This window comes from Anas platyrhynchos, chromosome 4, assembly GCF_047663525.1.
Source record: "Anas platyrhynchos isolate ZD024472 breed Pekin duck chromosome 4, IASCAAS_PekinDuck_T2T, whole genome shotgun sequence".
NCBI classification, from domain to species: Eukaryota; Metazoa; Chordata; class Aves; order Anseriformes; family Anatidae; genus Anas; species Anas platyrhynchos.
This window is the reverse complement of record NC_092590.1, coordinates 48431821-48455931: the sequence shown is the minus strand read 5'-3', so window position 1 is coordinate 48455931 and position 24111 is coordinate 48431821. Positions and strand designations below refer to the sequence as shown.

At 40.5% G+C, this 24111-nt stretch overlaps 1 protein-coding gene across 9 annotated transcripts in view; it reads right to left on the bottom strand.

Annotated features, from left to right (window-relative positions):
- The window catches only part of PTPN13 (protein tyrosine phosphatase non-receptor type 13), a 109892-nt gene that overhangs the window by 9450 nt on the left and 76331 nt on the right, over positions 1–24111 (bottom strand). For 5 of the 9 annotated variants that reach the window (XM_027456958.3, XM_072037532.1, XM_038178171.2 and 2 more), the window contains 22 exons: positions 20990–21413; positions 20721–20818; positions 19377–19433; positions 18004–18096; positions 16630–16737; positions 15725–15856; positions 14853–15319; positions 13745–13888; positions 12356–12449; positions 11516–11601; positions 10498–10660; positions 9459–9673; positions 9270–9368; positions 7497–7861; positions 7155–7329; positions 5743–5901; positions 5238–5409; positions 4932–5142; positions 4172–4242; positions 2472–2533; positions 1626–1782; positions 1128–1304 (listed from right to left, as the gene is read on the bottom strand). In XM_027456958.3, coding sequence (XP_027312759.3) covers positions 1128–1304; positions 1626–1782; positions 2472–2533; positions 4172–4242; positions 4932–5142; positions 5238–5409; positions 5743–5901; positions 7155–7329; positions 7497–7861; positions 9270–9368; positions 9459–9673; positions 10498–10660; positions 11516–11601; positions 12356–12449; positions 13745–13888; positions 14853–15319; positions 15725–15856; positions 16630–16737; positions 18004–18096; positions 19377–19433; positions 20721–20818; positions 20990–21413 — 3729 coding nt within the window. The remainder of the gene's footprint in view (positions 1–1127; positions 1305–1625; positions 1783–2471; positions 2534–4171; positions 4243–4931; positions 5143–5237; positions 5410–5742; positions 5902–7154; positions 7330–7496; positions 7862–9269; positions 9369–9458; positions 9674–10497; positions 10661–11515; positions 11602–12355; positions 12450–13744; positions 13889–14852; positions 15320–15724; positions 15857–16629; positions 16738–18003; positions 18097–19376; positions 19434–20720; positions 20819–20989; positions 21414–24111) is intronic. The other 4 variants (XM_038178172.2, XM_072037531.1, XM_072037533.1 and 1 more) reach the window with 1 other exon arrangement.

Here is a 24111-nt window from a genome sequence, read left to right as displayed (position 1 = left end):
TGGAGAATCAGACCTATGGCTTCCTCCTTAACTAGAAGAGTTGTGATTAAAAGCGAGGTTGTTCGCACAGCTAACAGAGTGTATTCTGCCACAGTGTAACAGATGGGCAGGCTAGTGCTAGGAAATCATCAGATTCCCATGTCAACAGTGTTTCTGCAATTCAATTACATTTAGACCTGCAGCGGTTATAAACAAGGCTTCTACTCTCTCCTTGTATTACTACATCCTAATCAAATGTTATGGATAAAAACTGGCTGCTATAACAGTTCTCTACTGCCCTGTCTTAAACATACAATATATGTTCACTTGCAAACAGTGGATCACAGCTAAAAGAAATCGCAAGTAGTGGAACTCATATGATATTCCTCAGGTAAGGTCCTGACACAGCCAGAATCTTAGTATTGCCTGATTTGTAATATAACGACAGGTGACAGTAACCCAATGAACTTAAAGAGCAGCAAAGAAGATGAAGTAGTTACAATTTTGGAAGGTTTATCTTCAATTCTGAAAGGAAACTCTACACAAGTTAGCAAGCATCTTGCTTGAGCAGTGGGGAGCATCCACAGTGTGACACCACAAAGAACAACAAATCATACTGTACACTAAGTTTCAGTTAGTAACAACTGCACCTAAGGAGACAAAAAAAAAAAAAAAGAAAAAGCTGCATAAACAGAAGCAGCTACTGAAAAGCTGCACAGTTTTCCTAAGAGATAAAGCATGCTGGAACAAACCGTTTGGTTTTGAGAGATCTCAACACATTTCCAAATTCTGCAATCTGAGATCAAGGCAACACTGGAATGCCAAAAGTATGATTGCAGCTAAATAACTAGGTACCTAAACAGTAGTTCCACTCATGAAACAATTTGAGAACAGGATTCTTTCTCCCAGATTAATACTAGATACTAAATATATAATACTAATATTATGCTAATTAATAATAATACTAAATACATACTAAACTGCATCCGAAGTTCACTGGAAACAGCAAACATTTGTAGTCTACTTCGGAAACTTTCACTTCAGAAAACAATTCAATGTCACCTGTCACACTTGCTGCAGCTTACTCAGCACCTATTTCACAAGGCATGTTGTTTCTAGTCATCTGTTTTAAGAGTGGCTCACAGTACCTGGCAGATGATCTTCTGATGTGGCCTTCTTGATGTGTAGAAGGTTCTGGGCCTCTGATGTAGCGTTATTGCGATTTAAGAGGTTCTGGGCTTCCTCATCTACAACATCCAACAGGTATTGGACAACTTCATTGTGATCGTCTTCATCATAATATTCATCATCTGGAACCTCTGTTTCTGAAAAACAGATAGTATAAAAGGTCAGTTTTTCCCAAAATGGATTGGGGGCAGACGAGGAGGAGAAAGAGAGGGGCAGACACCAAGGCGTTATTCCTAGCTGCTATCATGGCTTTCCCTCATTTCCCTCTGACACAAAATCCAATTTTTATATACCTACTTCCAACATGAACTAATTCCTCAAGAGCACACCATGGGGCTTGAAGATGGTATCTTTTAATGTTGACTGCCAACCTAGGTTTGACTAACTTCAGTCTATTCAAACTCTATTACCTTGATTCTATTTTGCCCGCAAAAAAAATGGTCCTTATCTCTTCTTACCTGATTTGTCACTGTGTTTAGAAAAATCTGCTATCTGAGTGGCAAAGCCAAGGGAAGAGGCATCTCCAGACCCTGTGAGATTCATCAGTCCTTTTGTGTGGTGGGTATTATTTTCTGTGTTTGCATGTGATGTTCCTAGGATGCCATTGCCATTGACCTAATAAAGTGAAGAACACTACAAATTAACTCTTTAAGAGTATGTCATCTGTTTAAGCAGTTTAATAAGTAAAAACTACACAGCTCCACTTAGCAAAGAAAAAAAAAGAAACTAGTCATATCCTATTTCATCTGACACAGCTGGGTGATGGGTGGGCAGAATTCTATTTGCCCATTTGGCAGCTTTAAAGTGTGTTTTAAGTTTCAAATGACATTATCAAAGGAAAAGAAATAAAATAATTAAGAAAAAAACACAGATGAAGAATTAACTACTACAAGAAAACACACAATAACATTTAACATTATATATTCTCAATAAAATGTGCAGGCTTCAATTCTTTTGGTGCCACATTACACCTTTTTCTCAGAAGAAAACAAAGGCGAAAAAAATATCTGGTGATGTAACATGCAAGTATCTGCAGGAATTGGGAAGAGAATAGATAATAGCCTTGCATCCTCTCATAAGATCACTTGTCTTTCTAAAGAAAGAGAAGATGAATTCCCAAAACTAGTATATTTATTATCATCACTGCTTTTTCATAACAAATGGCAAGAGGGGATTTGCATAATTAAGCAGTGCATTACAACAAACTAACTTCTTTAAAAAAAAAAGGAACAAAACTCTAACTTGTGTAAACTACGTTCTTTTCTCTAGTTAATGAAAATGTGCACCATAGAGGAAATGTTTACCTTAGGCCCATAAGTATCGTTTGTCTTTTCTGTTTTATCACATGGATCACCATGAGAACAGCCTAAACAAAATGGGGAAGAAAATCAACAACTTAAGAACATTATTTTTTACCATAATTAAATTAGTCCTCATCAGTTATTATTATAAAATAAACAAGATGTTTTATATTATATTGTGAAATGAGTAACATTTCTGCCAGCCTGATTAATGGACAGTGCCAAGCTTACATCCGACAAACTAAAACTTCAAAAAGCCATAATAAAATAAAGTTCAATGGAAGGGGAAGCTTCACTGCTCATAAAAATAACCAACTTGAAACAAAGACAAATGTTAATAAATAGAGTAACAACTTAATGTGTACAGGCAACACTGGCATCTTAGGGAAACAGGATATGATTTCCTTTCCCTTCAGATGTATAAATTACAACCCTGCAAACATCTGTTAATTTGTTGCTTATTTATTTTTCAATAAACATCATTTGACATATTGGTCTTTGTTGTAAGGTACCTTCCCCTCTTGATCAAGAAAAGAGTGATACCATGACACATAAGACCATTGCTTATGTCAGACATCATATTACTGGTATAATAAATAAGGCAGAGGAACCACTTGATGCTGTGCATGTAGCTTCTAGTGGGGTTCTGGATTTCCTTACACACTCTTTTACGTGCTGAGAAGCAGTTAGATGAAATTACCAAAAGGTAAGAATTGGTTGTTGTGAACCTATGCATGACAAGCCATCTAAAAGAAGGTAGTTTAAGGTGTTATCTTTGAAGATTTAGTTAAAAGGCACCTTCCTCATCAATATCTTGATTAAGTCTTTTGAAACGGAATGTTTAGCATAGCTATCGAGTACATGAGCAACAATGAAATGGAACAGTTCAATAATTTTACAAGGTGAGATCAATCTCGATACATTAAGGGCAAGTGTGAAAAACAAGACCTTGATGAATCACAGCAAGTGCCAAGCACCACATTTCAATGGAAGAAACAAATGCTTAAGACAGTGACAGCATAAACATTGGTTCAGCAGAGAAGCAAATGTAGGTGGTAAAACATCCTGAATTTAAGTGAGTGAACAAGGTACTATTTAGCCAAACGAAGCTCATCTCATCTCACTCAGGAAGCTTTAACAGGAATGCTGTATACAGAAAATTAAAACCAATTATTTCTGTCTGCTTGGCCTGCCTGTGCGTCTCACTCAATGTCACGTGTGTGACTGGAGACACCATGCTTGAGGAGGAAAACAGCCCAATGTAAACAAACTGGAGGGGAATGATAGGATCAGTTTGGGATTTTTTGGTCTGGAAAAAGAAGATTAACAGGTGACCTGAAGCTCTTGCAAATGTAACAAAATGATATTTTTAAGCCTGGTCAGAAGAGACAGAACACAAGTAGAATAATAATATTTTTACATGTATATCATAAAAAAAGATCAGTTGAACTTACTCCTTGGCTTGTTTTTAGAGAAAATTTCTGAATTAAAGTAGAAACAGAAACATAGAGAGACTATTGCTGAATCTCTTTTAGTGGAGCTTTTAAAGCAAAGAGCCAGCAAACACCTGCTGGAGATGCTCTCAGTACACAGAGTTGCAGTGCAGCAACTGCACTCGGATAGCATCTTAAGATGCATACAAGTTCCTTCATTTTCATGGACGCACACATTTCACCTGCAATAAGTAACCAAGCAGATCTTACCATTAGATTTTTTTGACCATGAATTTGAGCTGTTGGGGCTTTTGGATTTTGGAAGCACTGGATGACCATCTCTATGAAAAGAAACGTTTACAGAAATGTGTATTAACATATATAAATCAATAAAAGCACGATTATTGCACATACATACATTGATATCCGATGACCAATAAAACTGCTAGTTGTTCTGTCTATTAAAAGAGCTCTGGAACATTAAAATATTCCAAAATAATATAATAGAGATAAAATAATATAATAGAGATAAAAGCACTGGTAGTTTGGTTAGTTCCTACTCTGGGAAGGAACCAAGAGCTGGAGTTTCATTCTGGATTCCTATGAAAAGATTTGATCTCAAAACTCTTGCCCTTCTGTGACAGAACAGAGGAGAAAGGTTAGGTGGGAGCAAAGAACAGCAAGCATGGTTGGAAGATTTCAAAAATGGGGTAAACATCACTAGGCTTTCTGTCCCAAGCAAAAACTAAATCTGACACTAATCTGGAGAGTTTGTTAAACTGCTGTATTCTGTAAAAGAAGCAGCAGGGATTAGTGAAAATGCAATGGTAAACTAAGATCTGTGTGAGGGTTCTGACATTCAAGGCGGTGCCAGAGCATCCATGAGATGATAGAACTATTTAAGTTACTACTTTGAACACTTATGCTTCATAGCTGGACACTGCCTTGTGTTCCCTAGGAACACAAAACAGAAGTACCAAGTACCCTTCTGCACTGAAGCACAAAAATTGAGAACATACATAAAACATACCTGGTCGCTTTGAGCACCACTTTAGGAAGGGATGTTTCCAATGACCTTTTGGCTTCTTTCAGAGACATTCCCTGTGTGCTTACTCCATTAATGTAATGGATAATATCTAGTGCATGGAGACTCTCTTCCCTGGCAGCAACTGATCTGGGGAGAATGTCACTAATATACACAACTTGGTAAAGGCTGTCATGACCTCCTGATAACACCAGACCTGTGTAGGTAAAGAAAAAAAATAAATCAAGTTCTTGCTTTGTAACTGAAGAAAAAAAATCACACTAGAGAAAAAAAGCAGTATAGTTCTGTTACCTAACTCCTCCTTATGACATGTTAGTGTAATATCAGGCAGTAAATGAGGCAATACTGGCATCTTGGGTAACTCCAAAACACGTCCTAGCACTAATCTGACAGTTCTGGGGGCAGCACGGAGAAAATTTACTGCATCTGTATGACTCATGTTAGTGACATCAATGTCATTAACCTGTGAAGAAAAAAAAAAGCAGCATCTCCCAGTTAGGTTCCAAATAAAACAGACAGTGTTAGAGTAAACAATCACTACCATTCCTGTTGCTGATTCTTGACGTTAAAGGACAAAACTATGGATGCTTTATTGACAACACTTGTGGTTACTCATACTTATTTCCTACTTTTATTTCTTTTTGTCTAACTGCTATCTAATTATGCCTCACAAAATGTGCACTCCTCTGTTCCTTAAGCACATTTACTTTAGCACATAATGGGGTTCACATTTATTTTAGGGTCAAAGTTGTCCTTTTCATGCAATCACTCTATCTGGAAATGGTAATTCTCTCACTTTTATTAGTCGGTCTCCAGGTCGTAGTCTCCCATCGCTTTTGGCAGGATCCTGAACAATGTCGTGAATGTAGCAGCCAACGTTATCGTTACCTTTGGTCACTGTGAAGCCCAGACTACCCTTTTCAGACTTGGTCATGGTGACTTGGAGCTCTACTTCCTAGGGAAAGAAAGTAGCACTTCACAACACATACAAACAGAAGCAAACACTTCACTGAATTTGAGTGTCAGAAATATAAAACCGATTTACCTATTGGTTTAAATGGAACACAAGCATAAGTACTGAGATGGTTGTCTTAGCAGGCTCAGCTTAGCTGCGTCAAGTAATTACCTCTAATTTGGACCTCTTTTTCATGAAGCTAACCTTGTGCCAAAGGCCCATTATCTAAACAGAGTTGTCAAGAGATCTGTCAAAACTGACACCTTAATTTACCCTCAATTAGCTGCCAAGCAATAAAAAGACTCTGTATTTTCCAAGAAAGACAATACAGCAGCAGCTATTCAACTAAATAAGGTGAATATATTTTCTTATGATGGGATACAACACTAGCTTTTCTTAGGAAAGAACACAGGCAGATGTCTTGTCTTTTTTAATTTGCATGAATTTTGTTTGAAAGATGCCTATCTACTTCACTTGCACAGAAACTCACACAGCACCATGAAGATTTGAGGAAAAACTTCTCCAAATGGAGTATAGGCTAGAACAGCTGTGTAACTTGGAAGACTCTCATGATTAAAAAATATCAAGCCTCACTTTTCATTTTCTTTTCTATCTGTGAATCGATTATGGGAAGCTATGGAAGCACAAGTCCCTTCTGATACACAATACAAACGTTTCTCAGGTTGCAGTAAGCTATCTCAGAAAAATCTTAAAAATAAGCTGCATTTTGTGACAGAGCAGAAAATTTGGGGGATTCATAGATACTAAAGCAGTGAAGAACAGGGTCTACACAATTCCCTTCTGCCCTGATTTATCCCATTCTCTCCAAACAACCACAAAGCAAGATAACTGCCATATAAAATTAATCTAAGAACACTGCCTAGAGCCCAATAAATGCTTAATGCCAAGCATTCTAAGGCTGAGATGACACATGAAATACACACACATATACGCATACAGGAAGGCTTCCGCACTCAGAGGGAAGCATAAAAAAAACAACTTGAAAAGCCCAGGCAGAAAGCATCTGCCAACACTTGTATGAACAGTCACAGCTCAGTGGTTACAAATGGCAGATGTACGTGTGCCATTTATAAGACACACCTCCAGTTTAATGCAAGTATAACTTACAACTATCCCCTTTGTAAATTAACATTCAGAACTTCTATACTGTCACTCCTGATACCACAGCTATAAAAACTTCCAGTTGGCCACAGCAACAAGTATATTACTGAAAGACAGAAAAAGGACATTACTGGCTCATATTCTTCAGCATTTTTTTCCAACTGGCTGAGTAACGATGCCATTCCTCCCAGGTGTGGAGTCAGCTCAGATGCAGGAGTAGCAAAACAGTTGTTCATTAAAACGGATGTGGTAACATCAGGAACAGTTCTACAGGTTGGGATCAGTGGCAAATCCAATGGCACAGTGCTAAAGATAAACAAGCAAATCAAGGATCAGTTTACACAATGTACCTATCACCAATAAATGAATATACAAACCACTAAAGTATTTCATGTATTTCCACGAGTAGGTCCAAAAACCTATTTTTGTAAACACTTTCTGCAGCACTACAAGGGTCATCACGAGCAATGTACCTGTCGTCCTCTAGCTCCGACTTGCTAGAAGTTTCATGAACAGAACACAAGATGGTGCGAACAGCCTCTTCCTGCCCGCTGCGTGCCTCGTACTGGCTGTGTGCCTGTAGCACAGCTTCACCTGATGGTTGGTAGAGGGCAGAACTCCAGCCAGAGCCCACCTGTGCTGCTGAGTCCATCACCTCCTCATCACCACTTCTGCTGCTGTCACTGTAGCTATCTCTCCTCGAGGGAGATTTTAGTCTTTTCTTGCTCGGATCAATGGTTTCATTTTCATCTGAGCTGTCAGCCTGTTCTCCAGTCGATGGACCAGAAACTTCTCTGCTGACATCTGGAAATACTTGGTGGGGTGAATGGATGGGGGTCTACAGAAAGCAAGGAGATTTAATGCATCAAACTCCAATTTTGCAGAGAGAAGGAAGTTGCAAAGACTGCATTAAATTACCAGAAACACTCAGTGACCCCTTCCATTTAGATGTAGCCTCAGTTCAGTGAACATAGTATGGTGCAATTTTACCAAGTTCAATGCAGCTTTGCCAAGATGAATTACGCAGAACTTGGAAACATATATGGCTAAACAACTGCAACATCACCTATGGAAAACAAATACACTCTATGCTTTTGCTTCTGAGAGCCTGCTGACAGGTGCTTCTAAGCTATGAGGAGCATAATATACTGCTGATGGTTAAGGTGCAACTTGAGTCAAACTGATTTCACACAGCAGGGAATCAGAAAGTTTTAAACGAGAAGCTAAACAATAGTCTACAAAAGCCATCAGAATTTACACCAAATGGAGACTGTTTACCAAAGTTAACAACTTCAGTGAGGATAAAAGACAGTTTGGCCAACCATCACATAATCCCAAGAATGAAACAAAAAAAGTTTATAAGCTTCACATATGCTTTTATGGCCAAATTCTTGTGTTCATGACCATGCCTATCTGGGCTAGTGTTATATACAAAAATTTCACTTGATCATTTACTGCCCCCTCCTCCCCCTTTAATTTAGTATATGTGCTCCTTTATTAAAGGTATTCCTTACTAGAAATGGATTATAGGATTAGTTATTTGTATTATAATGCCCACTTGTTCATCTCATTTCCTTACTCTAATCTTTGCTTTGCTTACATTTTTATTTGTACATTTAGGTTTCCACCATCAGACTTGAATGGATTTAACAGTGTGAACATGAAATTAAGTAACTTAAATAGAATTTTTGCCACTCCTTTTATACTTTTTTCCCTGTATTATGGAAAGCCTACATTTCAGACAAACTCCTCTACTGAAATATTTGTTTTTTCACTTTTTCTAAGTATCCTTCTGTTGAACAGAATGTTCTTCTGTTCTTTTGATTTACTTACTGGCGTGCTTTGTAACATGTTCTTTGGAACATCTCTCAAGTCCAGCAAGTAAATGTAACAATCTTTTCCCCAGTTTTACAGGTGCCAGAAGCAGACAAATAGAACATATTTTTCAAACCTATTTTCTACAAATCAACCCCCTCTCCCCAAAGGTTTAAGCCAATCTCAAATGTTTTAGACTACCTAATAATAAACAAACCACAAACACGTTATGGAAGGCTTGTATTCTTTTAGTATCTGTGAAACCCTTGACACATGGATAGAGGAATTTACCAGAGGAATAAAATTTCTGTGAGTGCCGTTCGCCCATCTTTCCACCCCCATTTTGCATTTATTTAACTAATCCACTAGGCCACATAAATAAACCTTCAAACGGTAATTAAAAGAAAAATATTCTATGCCATAGACATTACCAACAAAGAAGGATCGATGTCTGGTAGTATACCGGGTGGTGGCCGACAAAGGAGAAGAGAAACTTCTGGAGATGTTCCCCTCAGAGCAGAGATGACTTCCTATGGCCAGAGTTGGATTCAGTATTAGACACAGACACCAAGACTTTCAAGGCTACCACACCACTAAGACAGACAGTAGAAAGCACAAACCTGCTGGGATAAACCCTTCAGCGATGCCCCGTTCACTTTGAGAATGACGTCCCCAATTTCTATCTGCCCACTTTCTGCAGCAGGCTGCCCAGGAAAGAGCTTTTTCACCCTCACAATGGTTGAGCCCAGCTGCTCTGGGGTAAGATTATCCTCACGGCAGAAGCTGAACCCAAGGCCTGAGCTATTCTTCAACAGCTTCACCTCAAATGTGTTCTCTGCAAGAGAAAGAGTTACACATGATTTCCTACACCGTGCTGGTTGTTACCAAAAAAAAAAAAAAAAAAGCAGCATGTGCTCTGACTCAAGATGTGACATTGCACACTCTCCCCCTCACACAGTTCTCCTTCACCTTCCAAGTTGCTGAAAGCCAGGGCATCTCCAAAACAGTCCATTCAGGAGGCTGTTACAGCCAAGTGGTGTAACCCTTCTGGCCACTGATCAGACATTTGTAAGAGAAGTAAGAGTAGATCCTGACAGACAAGATAAACCCCACACAGGAAGACGAAAAGCCATCTGAAGTGGCTTTGCCATCTGAGTAGGCTTCCCTCCCTTTCCACACATCCCCAGCAGGAGCTGAGGAGTGCCAGCCTCTAGTCAGCCAGAAAATTCTCACCTTTCCAGTCCCTCTTCTGGCCTCACCCAGCTCTTGATGTCTATTCTCATCTAGACAGGAACAGCAGGACCTACAGAAGCTCTCATACCTGAATATCTCAACCTCTGCTTGGTACCAGAGCTAACAGCACCCCTTTTACCCCAATCTTGCTACCAACCTGGGCTGCAAGGCTGACAAAATTGGGAAACAACCAGGAGCAGTGAGAGAGGAAACAGTTAATAGTCACTGAATTACGTTAACAAGATGAGAAAGGAAACCTTCACGACAAATGCAACAGAACAAAAAGTAAGAAACTGGTGCTTGGTAGAGATTCCTACCAGCTTTGTCTCCTGTCTGCCTTTCTATTTCACAGAAGATAAGAGAAAACAATTACTTAAAGCTAAAGGATGCTTTGAGACTTCAGACAGTTTTCCTACAAGACCCGACCTGCAGTGACAAAGCTGTAGTCTTTGGCATTTGTAGCTTTTATCGCTGGTTTTCCCTGAGGCTCACATTGCCCCACCTGATTTGGAGGCGTGCACTGTGGTGTTACCGGAGCATGAACCTTTGCTGCTGAAAGTTGCCCTTTTTCCAACAGCAGATGCACCACCTAAAGGGATGAAACAATCTCTAGTTAAGTTGCAACAGTCACAGAGATGACACAGTTTATGTTTCTTTCTAATTTGTCAGTATCTTAAATTTTACAGCAGCAAGCTTTATGGACACCTCCCTCCCTCCCTCCCTCATCCTCAGTTTGCTCCTTATTTTAAAGGCTGTGAGCAACAAGTTCCATAATAAACTAATGGGCTTGCAAATTATTTGTCAAGGCAGAAGCAGAAAAGGTTTTCATCCAATAAGGCTCTGAAGGGGTTAAGAAGCATCAAAAACTGTGATTTTCACACGGGTAGAGGGAAGAGTTAAAAGCATTTTATAATGTGTGCACAGACAGTAATCCTTCGTAGCTCTGGATATGTGCAGTCAGTGGCTATTTTCAGGTGTGCATGTACTTCCATAGATGAAGCAGCAGCCACGAACAGCACTACAAGGAGACACTGCTGACAGACTCTAGTGCCTTCCAAAAAGGTAACACTCAACTAAAGCTACCCACACAACATGCAAACAGCTGCACACATGGAGGCCCTTGTGTTCCCAGTGGATCAGATTCAGGACCTTACTTGTAGCATGCCAGAGCTGTTTTCCAACCCACATAACCCAGCTTCCTTCCTACGAAACTCAGGGTCAAGCAGAAACCAATGGCTTGCAGGTCTCTCACCCACACACAGCACCAGAACTTGGCTTGGATGGACAGAGAGATGTGGGACCCAGGAAGCAACAAAGTCTGAGAAATCACACCTGAAACAACCAGCACACTGCGGAGGATTCTTGTCTGTAATTTCCTCTATTTTTATTCCCTCATGAACAGCCAGTTTACTGCAGACAGAAGGAATGAACCACCACCACTTACCTGCCCAGTGTTTCGCAGTGTTTCCACAGCTTGTTTATGGGTAGCGCCTTCCAAACTAATCCCATTGACAGAAAGCACACGGTCACCTACAAATAAATGATGAATCCTCTGAGAAAAATTAATCAGAACATCTGTAAAACATACATGACATACAGAAACCTTCAAGTCTCAGCTAACAAAGGCAGTTACTGAAGTAAATCCTCTCTCCCCTCTGTTCTCTGAGCAAAGAGAACTCTGCAACTCAACAAATCTGGGATAACAGCATGTCAAAGCCAGCATTAACTGTGAGAACGCTACTTGCCACAAACCTCAAAATCTTTATTAAAAAATATTTTAGTCTATAAGGGCAATTCTCTCTTTACTAAAGAATGAAGCCTGTATTAAAAACACAAAAAATCATAGCAATTACATTGATTTTCTGTGTCAAGTTACCCTGCACGACAAGCAAAAGGCCACAAATAAAACAGAGCCCTCTCCATGGCTGGCACAGAGAAGTGTTCTGCATTACACAGGCTGCATTAGGGAAATAAAATCATGCAGCATATTCCATATTTTTCCTTTCCACCAACCCTATGCTTTTCTGTTGGTTCTGCAATTGTCTTAACATTTTATCTTCACCTGCAGAAGTACCTGTCAAATCATTTGAGACAGTATATAAAATTGCAAGTGCAAATGCAGTAGCTCGGGGAAACTGCTCTGCTTCTTAGTGCCTCCTCTAATCGTACTTTTATCCAACATATTTCCTAACTTCTAGGCCACAGCATACCCCTCAAGTCCACCACAGACAGTTACCTGTCATTTTGCACATAAAGAGTCTGACTGAACCAAGTGAAATATTACCTTTTTCTATTCTGCCGTCTGCTTCGGCTGCTCCCTTAGGAATAATCGCTTTCACATAAATGCCGCCGTGCCTTATGCTGGTATTTACACCACCCTAAAAGGAGAGCAAAACCAGGATTTGTCAGCCTTTTTGCAGTCAGAACACTGCGTAATTAAATGCTATGTCACACAAGGATAGCTGCACTCAGGAAGCACTCTGGCTACTGCCATGTATAAGGAACAGCCAAACCGTCAAAAGCAAACTGTTTCACAAAGCATGTTCCCACAGTCATGCAATTTGTTACGAGTGAAGCTGAGGTGGGAAGGCTGTAAAAACACAATGCTTCACAGTACAGATGCACTCAGGGCAATCAGGTGCCTTTCAGCAAAAAGACGTCTGCTTTGCACTGGGGTTTAAGGCTCGCATGCACACAGATGCTCCGAGATGTTGGAGAGCACAGCAGGCATCAACAGCCAAAGCAGAAGATGCACACCATGCAGTGTCCTACTCTGATTCAACATCAAACTAAGGAGAGCTGCCTTCTCTCACATCATAGAGGTCTGAAGGTTTAAGCTGAAAACACCTGCCCAAGCTCAAATGGCATTGCTTTTTGAGGGGCTTAGTGATTCTGGCTCACAGACAGCTAATGCTGCACCACCAGAGCTTCTCCACACACTCAGAGGGAGCCCAGCAATGTGTATATTGGAATATGAAGCTACCCAAAAAGCATTTAAGACACAACAAAAAAAGGAGCTGTGAAAAACGTGTGCATCTCAGTTCTAAATCCTTCTCATCACCCCAAAGTGCCACTCTGCAGGATGGCAGGCCCTAAACGCCAACTACCTTCAAAATTTTAAAACCCAATGAGAAATTTCTCCACTAAAAAGATATTTTTGATCTCACAGGGCAGTAACCTTGCAAGGAGGCTGTGTCAGCCAAGTCTAATCTGGATTTAAGTATTTTTTTTTTTTGCTTTCTGCTTTTTAACCAGCAGAGGGAGAACACAGAACACAGTGCATGTATGCATGGAAGTGCTCTGATATCCTGAGGTAACACTACTCCTTCCACTGCCTGTGATGCCCATCAGAAAAGGTCTTATTTCTCTCTGTTGCATGTTATTGGGTGGCAGGGGCCAAATACCATCTTTTTATTTGTACTTGTAAGTAGTTTCTACAATAAGATTCTACTAGGACTTTGGGGATATACCATAAAACAACAAACGAGTTACTTAAAAGGGGAGATGACAAAAAAGGGACTTAAAATATTATAATTTTTCAGCTTTGGTGAGACGAATTCTATGTCAGTAAAGCTGTGTACTCTGCAGTGACTCCAGAAAATGTTTTGCTTCCTTGTAATTTAGTAATTAATGGGTTGCTGGGAGTAGAGAAAAAGAGAAAACATCTAAAAACCTTGTCAAACAGTACCGTGACACTTATTCCCAAGCCGTTATCTTTTTTGGCTAGTTCAACCTCAAAGATATCTCCAGGTTTAAGAAGTGCTGCAGTAACCTTTTTAGAATTCGTTTTGTGTGCTGTATTCGCTGAGGAAGATTCCTTTATTTAAAACAAAAAGCAAAAAGAAAAACAAAGAGAAAGGTTTCTGTTAGAACAGAAGTTTGCAGTTAAGACCCCACAGGATGAGCTTTTGAGTCAGATGCAGCCAAAGGGAGTCCACATGGGAAAGGGCCCATCCTCTGACTCATAAGACTCCTAGCTTTAACTCCTCTAATGCTGCAAAGTTTTAACGCAGAAACATGCCTGACCTTCAGTGGCTGAGTCTTTACTGTCAAAGTGAGCTGGTCATGAAGCAGAGAAACTTAACCATAAAACTTCAGTATTACAGCAGCCTAGGGTCTGTTGGATTAATTATTACAACTTCACTGAACTATCTCCATCAGCCAAAAAACAGGGATCATTGCAAGTTAGGGATGAATTTATAGTACTTTCTCGTGTGCTTTCAGCAAGGTGAAGCAGCAAGCTCTCTGCTCGGGCATTGCTCGCTGCGATGAAGTTCTCATTAAACAAGAGTATTTTTTCCTTGATTAGATAATGAACTCCCAAACAATAGGAGTTCAGCTACTCATTCCAGATACATCACTACTAATTTATCTAATCTAGGAAAAAATTACATTATCTTCCAGGTAAATTAATTTACGTTCAGGAGTGGCCATTACCCCACGATCACACTGGATAAAACCAAAGAACTGCAAACGTGTTCTCTACAGAATCAGCAAGAGTACTACACATTCATCCCAAAGCAGAATCTGCCTCAACTAAGACATGCCCATGATGTGATATTGGAAAGCTCTTGGAAGTCACAGGAGTGATTTTCTCCACTCATTTTGAACAAAATCACCAAACTAGTAGAAATTAGCTACTAGCATTTGCCGTTAGCAGGATAAGCTGCAGGCTAGGCTGGCCTTCCCCCACACCCTTTCACCTTATTCACACCCACAGGCAGCTATTTCATTCCCACTCTTAACACCAATGGGAAATGCTCATATGAAATAAACTATGCCTTTTTATCTGCCTGCTGCTCCTGACTGCTGGAGTAAGTTGCTTCATCCATGTCAGAATCTCCTCGGTCAGAATATTCCACCGACTCTACTACCCCAGGCCTTTTAATTTTTGCTCGGGTACTGTCAGACGACGATCTTCTCTTCTCATTACTTTTTGAAAGCCCAGTCTGGGAATCACTGTTGTTCTGAGGGTCCTGCTGGGCTCTGCCACTTGCACGTTTGCCAAAGAAGCCGGCACTCTGGCTCTGAGACAGACTGGCACTCTCAGTTCTGGAGTCCTGGGAGCTCATGCTCCCATCCCGCTTGGCTCCTGACAAGCCAGACAAACTCCCTGAGACGGGCCTCTGGTGGCCGCGGGACCGGTTGTGCTCTTCCGAAGAGGACTCCGCCTCGTTGTCTTGCACTGACGATGGCCTCCTTAAATAAGTCCTGGCTCCGTTAGTGAGGTGTGCAGCGTTGGATGATGCTGAAAAATCAGGAGACAAGACAGTCAGGAGCTGCTGGTAACATCTTGTCTGCAGTATTATAGAAATTTCTCACAGCCATGCACGGTTTCTACTGGTCCATATCACATAGAACACTTTCGTCTTAAAGTGCAAGCAGTGTGTCCTCACTAAAGGTTACCACAAGTTATCTTACTGCTAAGCTCAACGTGTCTGCTTTCAGTCCCAAAGCACAACTTCAAGCACGTATTAGCTGGGTTTTCACAGAAGTGACTGAAGTTATGGGTGGCATTTTATAGCTAGGTCAGTTGCTCAGATCAGCGAAGTAAAGGAAACAGAGAAAGGACTTTACAAAAGTTGTCAGAGAAGGCAGATCATTCAAACTTAAAGAAGAACTCTTTAATAGTAAAGAATATTTCTCTCCGTACCTTTGGATAGCTTGTCCTTGGGCTGAGAGATAACAAGTGTCACATCTTCAGGTGCATTCTCTATAATTTCTAATGCCGCATGATGGCTGACACCCTCTAAACTTGTGCTATTCACGGATATTAGTCGGTGTCCTGCACAAAATGATTTGTTCAGATAAAATCTAACATACATATTTTCAGCCATCATTGATGACATGAGTGTGCAAGTCTGAACATATTTATGCAAAGCATAAGAACTGCTAAAATTAAAGTGACGCTGGGAAAAGGAACCCTAATCACTAATAAGAAAAAAAAAAACAACTGGTGATATTTCCTTTTTTTTTTTTTTTTTTTTTTTTTTTTTGAAACGGCCAAACCTTTCCCTGTTATTTTTTCCTGATTTTTTTTTTCACTCGTTCAACCTTTTCCTTTGCCATAAGCAGAATGGACAAAAAAGCAGAAACTGAGAAATGAAATAGACTGTGCAGTTTAGTTCAAGGCACAGACTAAAACAAATAAGCACTGATATTACATAAAATCCATTTTCTCTCTTTTTCTAAATATTATTATCAGGATTGCACGTATTTTTCCCTAAATCCTGGTATGGATTGGAAGTTTAAACAGTTTTAAATTAGAAAGTACCAATCAAGAGACAATATCAAATAAAACCTCTCTCTCTTTTTTTTTAAACAAATTTTCCATTTTCTACTCCTTCAAGTTTACAATTTTTATTGTGATGCTACTGTCTTTTATTTTCATATTGTTCAACTGAGATGTACATCACCAGTTTTCTAAGTTATCCTGAAGGGATCTGAAGTTTGGCATATTTAAGGGACTGTCTTCTGCAGCCACAGATGGCAACTGCACTACATAGGTGTTTGGCCTTTTGTATCATGCATACACCTCTCCTAATTTACAGTATTCACCTGGTTTTAGAGATCCTTCCAGATCAGCTGGCCCTCCAGGAGTAACTGAATGAATAAAAATTCCCAGATCAAGTTTGCCAGTCTTCTCTCCACCAACTATTTGAAAACCTATTAAAAAAGGTCCAAAGCATGCAAATATGTCAGTGATCACAGTTAAACTTAATACACTGCAAGTCTATGTTTCAAAACAGACAAAAACTTAGTCATTCTAACATATGTAAAGTAACACAAAATCATCTATACCTCTCAAGGAATTCTACATGAAAGTAAATGATAAAGCTTTTTGATAACTTTACTGTGTTCTTGTTTTTTAAGTAAGCAGTTCAGACTTTGTCTAGCTGTCAACCGTGGCACAAAAAACATGCACAAAAAGATAATGTTATACATCCATTCACTGACCAGATGAAATGTATTTGCACATAAAATGTTAGATGCTTTACTTAAATGTCTGACCCTGATATTAAGAACTGAGTTCTTCAAACCCCAGTTTTCTGTACTGAAGTGCAACATATCTAGGCTTTCTTTTGAAGCTTCTAAGATCTATCTGCCAATTCTACAAGGCAAAGCTGGCAAAGATGCCCATGATCAAGAAACTAAAAGCTCAAAGATGACAGGTCTCCTCTGCTCTAGCAGAACAGCAAAGTAACAGATTGCATGGGAAAGAAAAGGTGAAGTTCATATGAACTGCTATCCTTTTTGGTCAGCTCTTATCTTAATGTTCAGTGTTGACCCTGCACAATATGATCTTGTCAACTTTTTCCGTCTTCAAATTTACAAAATAGTCTTCTGTGGCATAATAGAACTATACCCTAAAGGATACTTCAAAGAGCCTCCCCTCAACTGCAACTGTTATCAAATTAAAGAGAAAAATTACACGGGTTTATGAAAAACAACAACAGGAGGAGGAATGGAATCCAAATATCTCAACTTCCAGACTCACTAAACTTCAAACTAATGTTCCATTCAATAACATTATGAGAACACAATTATTTGTTAATAGCTTTATAAGGTTTTATTCTTTAAAACCTCCAAGTTGTCATAACTGTGAAGTGTCCACGTGTTAGCTGAACAAAGACAAACTTCAAATGCTAACTTCTATGATGATTATTTCACAATAATCAGAGATGTTATACCACATGTAATATAGAGAAGCCAAGAAACAGGCTTGCTTAACACCAATCAAGTCAGTAGCACATGCTATTAAGAAAGCCTAGGCTTCTGCATCTTAAACAAATGCCTTAGAAATCCAGCTCATGTCTGTTTTCCTCAGTCCTATGATAAATACTTCAAAACAGAACACCAAAACTGTATTTTATTTTCAGCTTCAACGCTGAAATACAAAATAACAAACTCAACAATTTTAAAGTCACTTACCTAAACCCATTTTTTCATCCTTTTTCAAGTTCACTAAAGTGATCTCTCTTTCTGGCGAGGAAACTCTGCTCTGTGTTGTTTGCAGAGAGTCAGCTGAAAAGCCAACATTTGCTGATCAGGCACGAGGTGAACACTTGCACATGCACATCCTTTTAGGTTTGACTTTAAATCCTATTCCATTGGAGAAATTAGTCCTCTGATAAACTGAAAAGCTTCTCCGAAGCAGTGGGTCCAGCTTGGATGTTCCAAGCCACGTATGAGTAAAAACAATTTAAAAAAATTGCACCTCATCTCATCTTCAGCAGGTAAAATCTTTGTTTCCTCCTAAGAAAAGCACTTAGCATAGTCTGAGCTCACCCGAGCCTTAAATCTTCAAATTGATGGGTCTCAGTTCAGCCAGGTATATAGATCTGTGGCTAGGTACCCTGCTCAGGGACACAGGGTTTTAACACATTGGTAAAAGTGAAACTGAGGCTTAATATATTAAGTTACTGAAGGTTAAGAGTGAATTCTTTTAATGATGGTCCTTTGTTTAAACAACATTAGAAACATCTCCTAGACCCTATCTTGTTTAAATTGACTTCCACATTCGCAGCTCTAAAGGCTGGTGACTCTGCTGCTTCTCAAATCTGAGCACACTCACGGTAGCTTTATGTGACTTATGAGTGTCCTCAACAGGCTGAAAGAGACCCGGGCACTTAAGAGACAGAAGCAGCATGATTTGGGGAAAAAACAAATAAACAAAAAAAAAACCACCACCACCAACAACAAAAAACACCACAACAATGTCTCCTGCAATTCAGAAAAAGGCAATATATTCTAAGTCTGACCTCATGACGTTTCTACCTGTAGAAGATGGAACTTGTTTATACTAGACAGTTAGCTCAGTTTTGCTGTAAATGGTAGAAGTGCTTCCACAACACCAGAAACCTAGTGTGCTCTGCACACCAGTAACAAAAAAAACTGATGCGAGAGACTGTGACAGACTTCTCCATCTGAAAAAAGGTTATGATCCCCACTGCAAAAGTCAAAACACGGTCTTTAGGGACCCTACAGCATCATTAGCCTCACAAGTAAGGGAAATGAGCTTGGAAGGGCATGGCATGTTAGGTAACGCAACTTTCGAAGCATCAGACTGAACAGACACCCTCCACATCAGAAAAGCATTACACAAATGTAAAAATCTCCCTCAAAAAGCCATCCAAAACAAATAACGGAAGCTGTATCTAGCAAAACGTTCCACATCCAACTAAGTGGCAGAAGTATCTGATTTAAGAATAGCCAAGAAACAGGACAGGTTCAAGTGAAGCACTTGACAAGTACAAATTACAAGTAACTGGCTGAAATAATTAAATGGACATTTATTAACTTACTGCTCTCTTTTAATGGTGTTGATGTTGGAAGATTTCCAGAACTATTCATGCTAACACCTGCAACATGAATGCAAATATTAGACATTGTTTTTTTCATAAAGCTACAGAGAAGCTTCAGACATTACACAGAACATGCATGAGCTCATTCACAATATCAGATTCCTTAGTTGAAAAATGACACCAAAGAAGTTATGGTTTAGCAAATTGTGGTGATTAAAGTACTTTGGTCGCAATTCGAAGTTAAGAGAGGGGGGTAGCTCATGCAAAGACAAAGAATTACAGAAAGGACAGAGCTTTGGCCTTCACAGCCACTCTTAACTTCAGATAAAATTAGCAGGGCTTTAAAGAAAGGCCTAAATCAAAGACTAATTTTTGTTACACAATTTCATTAATATACCTAACTTTATAAAGCAACAGAACAGTAGCCTTCTAAGATTTTACACAGTAACAAGCAAGTCTGGGCAGTAACAAGCCACTTGGACCAAATATTTCTATTACGATTGGTTTGTACTTAGGACCATATTTTCTTTGGAAGAAGCAATGCCGAGTAAATAAGGCTGTCCTTTACACAGGATGAAATAATAAATGTACTAAGTTATGGAATTAAATGAGGTAAGACCATCTAAGCTTTTTAGCAAAGCAGTGCAGACCTTCTCAAACCCTAAACCCTGAAGTTTCAGCTGATGAGTTTCATCCACAAGGAATATGTGTCCCCCAGCAGCAGCAATGTCCAACCTGTAACTAAGATGGTTATTGGACTTGCTGACCCAGAGATCATGGGTTAGCACATAACAAAACTAATTGTAAAGCTAAATGCGCAGGATACATGGCTGACATCAGTCTCTACAGAAATTCCATGCCTCATCTCACTTCTGAGCAGCTGATGCTCTTAACCCAGAAAAAGCTTGGTTCCCAGTTCAGTCCTTGTTTTGTGTTTTTGTGTTTGTAGTCCTTGTTTTCTGGTTTTAACCAGAAATTCATGAGAGAGCTACCAAAAATTTATGTTCCATAATCCAATGATTAAGTTTAAAAGCATTCAGCTTGCTTTTTTGGTGAACTTGATTTTTACCATGTGCTAGGACTTACTTGTGCAGTCAGTACCATAACATTCTTTGCATACCTGTGTAGAGACTGGATTGTTACTTTCTCCATAGGAATATTTTTTTGTTTCTTTGCTACAGTTATTCTGGAACTACACATGATGTGTGTGGAGTACTTTAACATGTGATCCCTTTTTAAAAGTCCAAATATTACTACCACTTAATATGTATATCAAAGCATTACATCTGAAACAGTTTTAGAGGTTAGTTAGTAAATACCGCAATAGGATTTTTGTATGCTGACCTACAACATAGGCTTGACCAGTATCTTCAATGGATGATGAGTCCGATTCATTTTTCTTTCTTTCAGGACTTCTACTTAAACCTGCATGAGATTTTGAACTTAAAGGGGAGAAGGAGAGAGGGGGAAACCAGACAGAGGGAAAAGGAAATTGGGAGAGGGAAGGAAGGATCAATGTAATAAAATAATGGTATGAATAATAAATCAAAACCGATGCATATGTACATTGACTGTACACAAAGGTATTTCAGGGTGGTCAGAGAGACTCTTACTTGCTCAGTTTTAATGCTCCTGCTGCCAATCCAGTATCAAATTTTGGCATTTGCTGAAAGACTCTTCCCATTATGTCCTCTATTTTTTGGGAGGAAGAGTCCAAAGCAGCAATAATATTTTTCTTTGGAGGGTAAACCGAGATATGGCTCTGACTCAGATCATGAAATGATTTGCTCATAACCCTGGGTCTGTCTTCCCACGAAGTCTTCTCATTCTTGTCCTTTGACGAGCCAGGAAGAGGCTGGAAGAGCGAGAGCTCGGAGCAGGACAACCTCTTCAGAATCTCTGCTTGAACTGACAGAGGTCGAACAGCAAGTCGGTTCAAAGTACTGCTGGCCAGGCTGCCGGTACTGATCGCTCGTCCCATGTTAAATCCTTTGACGGACTCTGCATGAAGGTTTAGGCTCCTAAATGAAGCTCGCTCTGCAGATTGTTGTTTTTTTTTTAAAAGAAGAAACAAATTCACATTATAAAACAGAGCTAACATGACCTCTTTGGATAAGGCATGCATTTTAAACAACCAACTCAAACAAAGCTCTTTTTCTCCTGTAGCCATAACACCCAGAAGTATGCACCATCAGCAGGTACATACATATGCCATCCATGCAGCTTGCTCAAAACATAGTTTGGATTTAATGATAGTATGCTAACCTAACTGTATGCTACACTGAAGTTCAAAAACACTAAATTGAAAAATATTTATCCCTTTATTAGTACAAAGATTCATACTTCCTGTTAAACTGCCACACCGCCTCATGAACAGGCACATCACTTCTCTCTGCAAAGCAAGTCACCTCTGTTGCATCTCAAGCCAAGTGAACTGTAGGACTATACTTCCTTCAACCTGCTCGTGCAATTATTTTCCAGAACTTGAACAAGCAGCACAGCCCCACATCCACACTACCAGATCCCACACAATTTCCACCCAACCACTGGTTAACTCTCTTCACAAGTCCCTGACACACTTACAGCCCTGTTGGCTAAACGTGGCAAAGTTTTGGTAGCAGGGGGCCATTGGGGTGGCTTCTGTGAGAAGGATCTAGAAGCTGCCCCATGTTAGGTAAGGGCCCCACTGCTGACCAGAGCTGAGCCAACAAGTGATGTTGTTTGTGTCTCTGTGAGAGCAGATTTAAGAAAGTAAAAAAATAATGCTGCCACACAGCAGCTGGGAGAGTGAGAGGAGTGAGGAACAGCCTTGCAGGTGCCAAGGTCAGTGCAGAAGGAGGGGGAGAGGTGCTCCAGGCGCCGGAGCAGAAGTCCCCTGCGGCCTGTGGTGAGGACCATGGTGAAGCAGGATGTCCCCCTGCAGCCCATGGAGTACCACGGTGGAGCAGGGTTCCACGCTGCAGCCCGTGGAGGAGACCACGGTGGAGCAGGTGGCCCTGCACCGATGGAGGCTGCCGCCTGTGGAAGACCCCTGCGGGAGCAGATTCCGGGCCAGACCTGTGGCCCGTGGAGAGGAGACCACGCAGGAGCAGGTGACCTGGCAGGAGCTGCTGCCCGTGGGGGAGCCAGGTTGGAGCAGTTTGCTCCTGAGGGATGGACCCCGTGGTACGGACCCATATCTGGATCAGTTCTGGAAGAGCTGCTGCCTGTGGGCAGCCCACATCGAATCAGTTCATCAAGGACTGCATCCCGTGGGTGGGACCCCACAGCACAGGGGACGAGAGTGACTGAGAAGGAGCGGCAGAGACAAAGACTGACCACAGACTGACCACAACCCCCATTCCTCCATTCCCCTGTGCCGCTCAGGGGAAAGGAGGTGGGAGAGGGTGCATGGGGGGAAGGCATTTATGGTTTTTCCTTTCTCACTTTTCTAGCTTGTTAGTAAGATTTATTGCCTATTACTATCTCCCTATGCTGAGCCTGTTTTGCTCGTCATGATAATTGTTGAGCAATCTCCTCGTCCTTATCTCAACCCTTGAGCCCTTTGCATCGTATTTTCTCCCCGTTCCTCTTTGAGGAAGGGGAGTGAGAGAGAGGCTGTGGTGGAACTCGGCTGCCCACCCAAATAAAACCCCCACAGCTTGGCAGCATCTCTACCTGGTACAAGAACATCAGCTCACTCAGGTGAACTTGGGGACTTCCCCTGCCAGAAACATCCTAAATGTTCTAGCACAGACCAGACAATGTGGACTGGGGTTTGCCAGACTTTTTGACCTCTGAAATCCCAATTCCTTTAAGCAGCAGAGCGGTTTTGGATTGTAGTTAAATTACTGTATCAGCTGAGTCGTGGGAACTGTCTGGGTGAATATTCTTAGCTGAAAGCAAACCTGAGATAATACAAGCTAGCCTAACCCCCCCCTTATTCAGAGCAAAGCTGAGCTGAGCCCACATCTATTAGCCTAACTGCCTCCTAAGGCTAGCAGGTAAGTTCCTGTGGCTTGGCTCTCACACAGCAGCTTGATAAGCTGTGGAAACATGTTTGCTGGTTAGAATCTCTAAAGGAAATCTGGCCGTCTGAACCCTTCATCAACTTCACTGATATCCTGGAGACAGTTCAGAGGGAAGATGGAGGAAAAGCAATCCTCAACCATGTGGATAATTCTCATTTTCTGTTAGCTAGTGTTTTAAGCTCCACACATGCAGCTGGGAAATAAGCTGCTGTTGGAAGCAGCAGTGTAACTTGGGAGGGAAATGTTACTTTTGGGTAGGCATCATCCAGCAGCACTAATAAATGCTGAAGTATTCACCACTGCAGAGCACATTTGGCAACCACAGCCTCAGCACTGCCACTTGAGGAAGACATTCCTTCCTCTTGTACATGTCAGAAATTAACTGCAACAGTAATTCAAGCCTGCTCTATAATAAACACAGAGAGAGAACGTTTAGTTGTGGAGCACATTTTGTGACTTTAAAATGTGAATTACCATACAACTATCACCTTCCTATCCACATGAAATAGCTGATGGGCAACGTAAGAATGGTTCTGCTGGATCAGATACATACAAATCTGTTTCCTGACAGTGACAGAAGCTCAGTGATGCTGGCTCTTGCTGTGTTCACATCCTGAGGAAGAGTACCCCCATAAAACATTTTAAGGGCTCTATTCTTGACCTTGTACATACACCCTCTGACAACACAAGACTGAATTTTCCTATGGATTTCAGGTGAGTGTTTT